At 40.2% G+C, this 10816-nt stretch overlaps 1 protein-coding gene across 1 annotated transcript; it reads right to left on the bottom strand.

Annotated features, from left to right (window-relative positions):
* Positions 1-5097: 5097 nt before the first annotated feature.
* TSHR (thyroid stimulating hormone receptor) lies at positions 5098-9651 on the bottom strand. The gene is made up of 3 exons (XM_009872654.1): positions 9620-9651; positions 8038-8226; positions 5098-6508 (listed from the first exon to the last, which is right to left on the bottom strand). The coding sequence occupies exons 1-3, from the start codon at positions 9649-9651 to the stop codon at positions 5098-5100; spliced, it is 1632 nt and encodes a 543-aa protein (XP_009870956.1).
* Positions 9652-10816: the final 1165 nt, after the last annotated feature.

Below are 10816 nucleotides of genomic sequence, written 5' to 3' on the forward strand. Positions count from 1 at the left end.
ATTTCCGAGCAGGGCTTTGAAAGGAGGTGGCTAGCATCTGCCCTTTCCTTGAGCCGTGAGTACAAATCCACTGAGGTAGTGCTGCAAACAAGGAATGTGCTTTTCTTCACACAGCTCCATTTTTTATATCTACATGGGCTCTGTGGTCGGACCTATAGAAGGAAGATGCAGCTGGAGCTGTCTTTGCACGCTGAGTAGGGGAACTGCTTGAACCACAAGAAAAGTGGCTGCTGTGGAACAGACCAAAAGTCTGTCTATGCCAGAATCCTGACTGTGATAGCTGCTGAGGGTGGGTGGTGAGCGAAGCATAAAAGAATGCGCAAGCACGTACGATCCACTCTGCAAGCACTCCTTCCCATCTGCCATGTATTTGCAGTCCAGAAGCATCCTGAGGCAGTTTTTGTGGCTTTATTATCTTTCCACAGATTTCTCTTCAATGAATTCTCAGTCTCTCCGTAAACCTGTGTAAACTATATTACCCTTAGCAGCCTTCAGCAAGAAGTTCAGTAATTCAGCTACTTCTGGCTGCTTAATCAAACTTTGTCATCTCCCTTGTAGTCCAAGGGGCCCTACTTTATTTACTTTACTTATAGGTTCCTTAGCTGTAACTCCAAGCCTTTTGTTCTCCTTCCTATGCTATCTAAAGCTTTTCTGATCTGTTGTATTGTTTTTCTGTTGCAGAGAAAAGAGCTACATTATGCAAGGTACAAGATTTATAGAGTGATACAGTGATTACTTGTTTTATGTTCTGTTCCTTTTGCAATAATACAAATTGAATTGCTTTTTTGATGTCCAGGAAGCATAAACTGTTGGGTTTTGGTTTTTTTTTAATGGACTCCTATGTACTCTTAAGATCTTGTTCCTGAATTGGGGTCGTCAACTCGGAACACGTCATTTAAGATGTCCGTTTGTCTTTTTTTCTACATATATTGCTTTATATTTATCTACACTGAATTCTTCTTGCCAGTTATTCATTCTTGAGAAGTCTTCCTACAGTTCTTCATAGCCCTGTTTTTCTTTTTGTTCTCAATTTCTTAATATTATGGCAAATTTTGTCATCTTACTGTTCACTCCTTTTTCCAGGTCCCTTATGCACATATTGAACAACGTCGGCTTCCTAGAAAGAACGATTTGTTTCTTGTCACTTGTTGGCCTGTTGGATTTTCTTCTTGCCTATAAGCTTAATTGTCCTGACTCATGCCAGTTTACATCTACAACTGAGACCAAGCTTTCCGTGCACCCTAAAGCTTCATGTGGGAGCGAAGCACAGTTACAGGCAGTGGCAAGGTGCACAGATACTGAAGCTGAGTTTTTGGGATACGGAAGATGTGTAAAGAGTTGAGTGATACTTGAGCGCTTTAACAGTTTTCATCAGTGGGACTTGTCCCTCAGGTGTTTCTTTCCATATAATGCAAGGATCCATATAGCAAAGATAATAACTTCCCACCCATAGACTGGTGAGAATTACTGAATGTAAAATATGGTAGCCTAAATTTTGGCAAATATGGGACAATGGACAATTGCTCTGAGAGAAAACCTAGTGGGAGGGATATTCTGTAATGTTGCATATGGGCAGATTAGTTTAGTTATTCTGAGAACTCCAGCAGCAGAGTCTCTGCACTGCACAAATTTCTCACTATGCGAGTGTTTTCTCCTGAAGTACCCAGTCCTTCCTGACTGTGGCTGTCACGTGCACATCACGTTCAGAAAAGAGAATGGAAGAGGTCAGATTCCAGATTTAGTTTTTAGAAGACGACCTCGTGGCTCTTAGGTGATTTTTCTGATTACTTGGATGTAATTAATGATGGTTTTGAAGCCCCAGAGTTCAGGAGTACTACTACTGTTCCTTTGTCTGAGATGGCTGTTTAGGATGTCCCTTTCCCAGCTAATGGTGGGGAAAAACCCCGAACCTCTGTCAAACAGTGTGTCACATGGTGCATCTTTTTGGCTGTAGGTTAGCCCAGGAGAAAAATGCAGTTGAGTGCAACTTTTTTTATATAGGAAAAATATTTTAAAACCTTCAGAAAAAACTTGCTGAGCCTCTTACAATTTCAAACAAAACATTTTATTCCAATGCTCTGCATTATTTCTTAAGTATTCTAGAGAAAATATCTACCGAATGCCAGAAAAAATACATCTTGTTGAGATGGATTTCAAGTAGCAAGTGTTACATAAGGGTATATGCAAAACTGAAAATGGCTTAAGGGACTGATCAGAGCAGAAATGGATGATACAAACATTTACAAGAAAAAGTCTGGCAAATAAATGATTTAAAGTCTATTGCCTGGATCTTTCCTATAACTTTGAAAATACTTTTTACCAAGTTGAACACAAGAAAGAATATGCAAGACATAAACAAGAAATATCAGTCTTTGCTCATAAAGGCAGTATCACAGGTTTCTTTTAATAGATAAAAAATATATGCAACAATGGGAAATAAAAAAGTTCAATAATGTGTGAAAATATCCATCATCCATTAGTAACTGCAAACAGCTGTATTAATTCAAAAGCATACTGCAATCAGTCCAACATACCACTAAAATAATTTCCGTGGAACAGTTATTCTGGTTTGGGTTAAGGTAAAAACAAGGTTGAAATCAATGATCTGTGTTACTTTTAAAAGCATTCTCAAAAGAAACATTGATTTGGTCTTTCTTTCTGAAAAAGAATGACTCAGGCTTGGATTTTCTTTTCCACTGGTACACTAGTATCTGAAGTCTGTAGCATAAAGGTACAGTTTGTTAACTTGATTGTCTTAGCTGCTGATGAGATACTAAAGGCACTCAGGAAACTTCCTCCCTTTATTAATTTTTAGTCCAGTATCAGAAGGATGACAGAACCTGGGGATGGGGGTTGCATCTCAACAATAACACCTTTTGTATAGGACTCTGAGACACAGCCAGAGAGTTCCAAATGAAGCCTTTTCAAGAGTAGAGAATTTTGCTGAAAGCCACCTTTATGTTTCTGATTAACACTGGGTGAGTCCACATCAGAGAAGAGGAGGTTGTATGTTACTATTTGCATGGTTTTCAGCAGTTCAGGTTTCAAAATATTCTGAGAATCAACCAAAAATAGAAGTACGTCTCTCCCCAAAATAATCAGCTAAATTAATCTACAATACAATGTTGCAGATTTTTAATGGTGTTAACAATGGCAGACTAAATTTTTTTTTCTGAGACCATCTCAGAGGGATGATGAATCTAAGCCCTTGTTTCCGGTCGCTGAAGCAGCCTTCATTTATAATCAGGAATATGGAATGAAATCGAGTTTGGAGTATATACGTGGCATTTTGTGGTCATGCAATTTCCAACTGAATTAGCTAGCAGTTTGAAGGGCTCTACTGTTATTTTTTTCTGGATACTGCTAACACACATTATAAAAGATCTGACTGTTGTCTGTTAATTGCATTTCCTCAAAGACTGTAATTCTGTTAAAAACAGCGTAGATATTATAAAAAGAACTTTAAAATACCTACCTGAAGGCAAAGATTCCCCCAGTTTTCTCTGTTCTCATGATAAGCCTTCCAAAGAGAAGGGTGCAATCATCAGTGGCAATCGTGGTAGCAGTCCCATAGAGCTGCTCTCTACAGCTGACTGAGAACTGGTCTGATCCTGCTGTCCAAACCAGGCGCTCAGGCCACGCAGGCGTTAACAAAAAAGCTGGCGCAGAGCAGCTCCTACCCTGAGTCCCAATGTCTGTGGGAGATGCAGAGAGCCAGGCCCCGGCTCATTTGCTTGTGGTGTAGGGATGAACTGAGCACAGCCCAGCTTGATCTTGGTGTGGCTCCGTCTAGCAGCAGGTGTGACAGAAGAATGCTCCAGTTCTTCACTGGAAGCAAAAGACTGTGGATTGCTCCTTCTCTCTGAGCTTGGATTTCCTTGAGCACAGCGTGGAGCGTATGTGCCTAAGCTACAGACAGGCTGTGGCCAACCAGAAGCTCACCGTGTGGTTTACGTAGTTGTACTGCAGATGTTACACAGGTCAGATAACAGGTCCCATTACAAGATGGAGATGTTCTTAAAACACATTGTAGGAGCTGGCGATTAGCCTTCAATTTGGGAACTGGAAGGCATAAAGTAACCCACAGGCATGTTCCACTCCCTTTGTCTAAGTGTAGGTTTGAGGCAGCTCAATTTCGCAAGTGCTAAAAGGAAAGTAATTCTAGCCATGTAAGAGAGGAGTAAGTAGGGATAGCAGTAGTGGTGAGAAAGCAGTAGTTAAAGGGTGTTCAAAGTAATAAACATGCTCAGATTAAACAGTAGCAGTAGTGGAATCAGGGAAAGAATGGGTAATTGGGAGAAAATTTAGTACAATCTTAAGTCTCAGCCATCAAAAAAATACCATCATTAACTTGGTTGGGTAGACTGGTCTTCAAATTCAAACTATACAATCTCCTAAGTAAGTATATCAAAAAGTGAGAGTGATAGTAAGGGATTTTTTGCAGCACACAAAGTCCATAATGTTTCTTACTTGTTATCTTACGAACAGCTGCAAAATCAGTGACTTGTACCGCTCTAAAGGCAGTATGAAGAGGCTTCTTTTCACAACTCACCTAAGAACTGCAAACAAAAGACTAGCTGTGTTTTAGGTCAAGATGTCAGAAGCAGAAGGAATCTCTTACATTTTAGGCCCTCATGGAATTTTTAGAAATTTGCTAATAGAAAACCTTTTGACACACAGGCAGTTGGCAACCCTGCTTTAAAAAAAATAAATAAATCTCAATTATAAAACTTTGTTCTCTTTTTAGTTTCACAAGTACCCCCAAGGTTTTTGCTTTGTCTCTTGCTCCTTTAAATTTTTTAGATCAGGATATATTTCATATTTGCTGAGTTTATGTATATCAATTCTCCTATTTAGAGTGTTCATGTCTACTTTTGGCATTATCATCAGAACAGTATCTTTTGACCTACAGTGATAAGAGTGTGAGACGAGCAGTTTGAATGAATGACTGGGCTAAAAGACCAGTCTGAAGGTACTGCCAGACATCACAAGGGACAGGCTAGGGAAAAAGGATGTGGAGAATATATTATCTTCTCACTTGATCCGCTGCATTAACCACCACCTCTTGACCAGATTGTGCTGTGACACCCTGAGATGTCACAGCTCCGTCTGCTTGCATTCTTCCATGAGAATCTGGTTCTGCGTTGTCATGGTGGGAGGGTAATCATTGACCGGGTCTGGAATGCTTGTAAGAATCTGACCTACCCCTCGGCTGGCTCTCTGCCCGTAAGAGCCACTGCTGTTTTTGACTGAGATCGTCTGACCTCTGTAGACTTGAGCTTGATGCTCACATAGACCAAACTTGCTTAGCAGGATAAACACATCTCTTCGGAAAGCTTTGGTGAAAATAGCATAAAGAAAGGGGTTGGCACAGGAATTGAGTGGGTAGAAGAGTACCAGCAAAATCTTGGAATTGGTGACAGTTATCAATGGTTTGTTCACAATGGCAGATAAAGCATGGAAAGAGATGGGAGCCATGCACAGAAAGTCTGTGAAAATCAACACAGCCATCCGCTTGGCAATTTTGGTGTCCTTGTCTCCTGACTTGTACTGAGGGTTTCGCACAGTTACATAGATTTTTATGTAGCAGGCACAGATGATGACAAAAGCAATAATGTTACATATTAGAACGAAGACAACATAGGCTTCAGCCACTGGTGTTTCAGTGTCCATAGGCAAGCAGATGCTGACTTTGCTATAGCTGCTGACACCAACCAGTGGCAAAAGGGCAAGAAGAAAGCAGGAAAGCCACCCTCCCAGCATGATAACCAAGGCGTGCCGGAGGCGAATCTTTCGATCTGGGCGCATGGCAAATGTGATGGCGTACCAGCGCTCCAGGGTGATCACAGTCAGTGTGTATACAGAAAGTTCACTAGCAAAGACCGTGAAAAAGCCAGCTGTGTTGCAACCAGGCCCGGTCTGCCACTCAATAGCGTGGTTATAGTACTCTGACCTGGTGTAGAGATCCACTGAAGCAATCAGGAGGAGGTATAACCCCATGCAAAAATCAGCAAAGGCTAGGTTACACATCAGAAAGCGTGGTACGCTCAGTTTATAATGGCTGGTGAGAAGGATGAAAAGGACAAAAATGTTACCTAGGATGGCCAGCAGGTTCACAAACCAAACCACGATCCTGAGAAATTGATATCCCATTATATCCTCACAGGGATTAAACTCATCGGGCTCTGGAGTGCATATTACGTCTTCATTCCCTCCGCAGACAGGATAGTCATAATGACTGTCAAAGGTCTGGACTTCTTCCATTTGAGGGTTCTTGAGCTCTTGGCCAAACCCAAGATTTCCTTCTCTGTGCTCTTCCAAAAAAATGTAGTAATGGGGATTGTCATGAAAATTCGTGAACTTGGTGTTTTTGTCATACATAGTATCGGTGTGGTCTGTGTATTCTTCTGCATAATCTTTGTAAAATGGACCTGTGAGAGCTTTGACTGATCTTCGCTTACGGAAGCTGTGAGTGCTGCTCTGGTTACACATCAGGTACTCCAGGATTCTGAAAGAGTAGAGGGAGAAATCACCGCTGGCATTTACACTCTGACTGGAGTACAGTGAGTAAACAAAGGGAAGCCTTCAAAAACAAGTCACTGTGAATAAAAACATAGCTATGAAAATGTGAACAGATACATTTCTGTTAACAGTGTGTAGTGAACAATAAGCTTGAGCATTTGTGGGCTTTTTAAAACTGTATTTTTTTCATTTTTCTGTTGCTGTCCGCTATCTTGAGTAGTAATTTGCCTTGTTCAGCATCCATAATCCCTCTCCCTTCTTGGGATCTATATTCCTAGTAGGTATCAAGACTTCTATCTACTTTTTATAACTGCTTTGATAATAAAGTTTTACTTTCCTTTTCATTTTTTCAATTTCTCCCAGAACTTCCATCATTTTAATTTGTTGTGTGTGTTTCCTGTAGGTACTTTACATCTAACTAGTAGTGTAGCGGTTGGGAATCCCGTACTTCATGGTGTGATGTACCTGTATTTGTAGTTGAAAATTGTTCGTACCTTTTACTAGGAAACAAATTGCAATGTGGCATGAATTTCTTTGATCACTGTGATCCACTGTCGTGTAACCTTTTGTGTTTCTCGTTTTACAGGGGTGTAGAATTCAAGGTTAATTACAATTTGGGATTGCATACAATTCAGTCTGAGAAATTTTCATCTCTACATTAGACATGCAAATAAATGTTTGTTTCAGTCATTACACTGTAGCTCAGCCCAATTCTTTCTGCACATTCTTCCTGTCCAGGTTTTGAGTCTTGGCACTCCTCTCTTTTATTTCTGTCCTCACTTTCCCAGACCATTGTAATTGTGAATGTTACTACGTTGTGAGTTTATTATTGAACCACAAATTCTGTGATACTGAAGACTGAAGCTGTCTTCTTAAATCGAGGGCTGGCATGGATAAGAATTCTCTAAACCTTATTAAACTTGGGGGAAATTTACAATGTATTTGCGTTCTGCAGTAAAATTCTGCTGCTAATGGTAGTAAGTCATCCCTCCTTTCTCCCTCTGGCAGATGAGTCTCGGTGTTGTATCAGGACATCTATAAATGTTTGTGGGGTTTTTTTTTTCTTTCCAAAAGCTATCTGCACCTGTTCTGATGAGAGACTGGAAATCCTGCCAAAATGGAATTGGAAATAATCTGTCTACAAGGCTATTACAGAATCATTTATTCTGAACTTCTTTTGTTATAAAACATATGAGACATCGAGGCTATAACCCCTCCAGAACTTCTTTTCCCAGGCTTTACTACAGCACATTCTGTTTTATAGCACATTACCCTTTTAGTTTTTTATCCGTTTAATTCTGGACTCAACAAAACGAGGAGATGTTGCAAAAGGTACTACAAATTGTTATATCAAAAATTCTTTTTTTTCTGTCAGTTTGAAATTGTATCAAGAAATGTTCTCCATACTAGAAACAGTGGTCATTAAAGTGCCAATAGATGTAATTTTATATCAATACTAAAACATTGTCTTCACTTACATACTCTTAAAATTGAATGTAAGTTAGTGAAGCTCACCCACTGGTTTTTTTCCAGTTCTTAAAAGCACAGCAGTGACTTGGATATGATAGGTCAGCTCGCATTAGCTGAAGAAATATCTTTACAGCTGGTAATTTCTTTAAAGTCCATGTATTTTTGGCCATTAGTTCTTTAAGACTTTCCAGTCCTTTGGCTGGAAGGTTAGCAATGGCTGTTCTGGATACATCCCTAGGTAAAGGAAGAAAAAGACAAATGTAAGAATATGCAGCAACTGGATCAGATTTCTTTTCAGATTCTCACATTAATTAAGAATTTCATAGAATTCTACAGCAAAAATCAAATCCAGAGGAGGTGGGTATTTCGTATTGCTTTGCTAGGTTCTGATACTGTTCAAGTAGGATATGAACTCCTCCTGTGATTTTTCTCTGTGTTTTAAAGCTTGTCTTTAATGTTTTATAGAGCAAATATGGATTATAAAGAAATATCAGGACTTTTAAAATTACACCCTTGAAGTCAACGAGATACAAATGCATATGCAAAAACAAAGTTTTAAAAATTCTTTAGGCAAGTCGCATCTTCCGTTATAAGAGCTATTTTTCTATAGATGTCTTTAGAATCATTTTAGCCTATTGTGATACTGATAAGAAAACATTGTAATTACTAAAACACTGTCCTTCATAAACCAAAATTAAAGTCTTCTCAGTCCATCCTGAAACTCTCAGAAAATTTAATATTAAGTTTGCTGCTTTCTGTTTCTCCGGTACTGAGTCCACCCCAGCAGATACGTTGCACAGTTCATGAGGAAGGTAATTTTCCTTTAGAACTGCCAGGAGAACGTCATCTGGTCCTGCTAGTGCTTTCTACTCAATTTTTGCTTTGTCTCAAGACCTCTTCTACTGACACTTGAAGTCAAGATGTTTTCTCAGAGTTATCCTCTGTAAAGAAGTAAACCTGTGAGAAAGGTTCTAGTGTAGAAACATTGTTTGAACACTTTCATCATGAGCACACTAATAATAACTAATTATAATATAATAAATAATTATAATTTCTGCTTTTTTCTATGCATTGTTTCCCTGTTCTTATCTCTCTAGAAGTCTCATGCACTTGCTGGTTTCTTGCACCTAAAAGGAAAGTATTACTAATTTTATACTTTAAACAAATTGCTTCTAAAACACTTGGCTTTGTCCTGCTGGTTGCTCTGAGCTGTGTCCTCTTGACTTCTCAGTATCTCCAGGATAGGCCACTTGTTCCAGCATTAGACCACCCTCGCAGTAAAGTGTTTTCTTCTGTTGAAATAGACTTTCCTGTATTTCAGTTTGTGCGTGTTACCTCTTGTCCTGTCACTGGATGCAACTGAAGAGACTGTGGCTCCATCTTCCCAGTTCCTCTGCCCCTTTCAAGTATTTATAGGCATTGATAACATTCCCTTGACTCTTCTCCAGACCAAGTATTTCCCACTCTGTCAGCCTATGCTGCTATGACAGATGCTCCAGTCCCGTAATCACCTTAGTGGCTTGCTACTTTTTGGTGTTGTTCTTTTTTTTTTTTCCTTTTTCACTAATTTCCTCATTTTACAGAGGTCTCCTTCTGAAGCAAAACATCTTGGTAAACTAGAGCTTACCAAGACAAGGCTGGCCTTTCAGCAACCCCCATGGGTCTCCATCAAGTAAGTCCTCATGGTGGTGGCAGCTACCTGCAGGAAGGCAACGTGGTTAAATGCTGTGTGATGGGAGCTGCTAGGTCTTTTTGGAAGAGAAATGACACCTCACAAACTTTCGGGAGTTCTTTGAAGATGCTATGGCACAAGCACATGGAGAAAGATGATCCTGTTTTTACAAATTGAGATTTCTGAAAAGCCTTGACAAAGTCAGATACCAAGGACTGCTGAGGTAATTAATTTATGTGACAAGGGGAATGGCTCTCCTGGGTTAATTAAAAAAATAAAAGAGTGAAGGAAAAGCCTGGGGCCTGGATGTGTACGGCAGGGAGCTGCAGCTCCTGGAGCAGCCAGCCTGGCACTCAGGTAGTGGAAATAATTTCCCAGGGAGCAGAGGGCAACATGCAAAATCTGTGGCAGCTAAAAGAGTATTATGAAGTGATGTTAAATAGTCTGTTGTTCAGTGAGAAGGAAGGGCTTGGAAGAATCACTTATAAGGTGACTTAATTTCTATCTTACTGTGAATTCTTCTAAGTGTGTCTATATGGACATGTATTTAAGTATTTAGATATTGCAGTTTTTATTTTCAAAAGCTCGGCTTGTTTTAAACTGGGAGGCTTGGGGAGAAGATGCAGGCATAGCCACCTTGATGTTGATTTAGGATTATTGGTGGGGGTGAAACCAGGGTCACTAAAAAGGAAAAAGAATGTAATATGCCAGTGCTTGTGGGGGACGAATTTTCCCAACTTAAGTGCACCCATTCCAACATGGATGGCACAAGCAACGGTAACAGATGCTACTCAATTAAGTCTCTTAAGTGTCTGTATACCAATGCAAGAAGCATGGGGAATGAGCAGGGGGAACTGGAACTCTGTGTGCGGCTGGGGAGCTATGATCTCATTGCGATTACAGAGACGTGGAGGGACAACTCACGTGACTGGAATGTGGGCCTTGATGGCTCTGTCCTTTTTAGGAAAGACAGGCCAACAAGACGAGGTGGTGGAGTTGCTCTTTATGTGAGAGAGCAACTAGAATGTACTGAGGTCTATCCAGGGGCAGATGAGGAGCAAGTTGATTGTTAGTGGGTAAGAATTAAGGGGCAAGCTAGTGTAGGTGACACTGTGGTGGGTGTCTATTACAGACCACCTGAACAGGATGAGG

Source organism: Apaloderma vittatum, unplaced genomic scaffold (genome assembly GCF_000703405.1).
Source record: "Apaloderma vittatum isolate BGI_N311 unplaced genomic scaffold, ASM70340v1 scaffold19457, whole genome shotgun sequence".
Lineage (NCBI taxonomy): Eukaryota > Metazoa > Chordata > Aves > Trogoniformes > Trogonidae > Apaloderma > Apaloderma vittatum.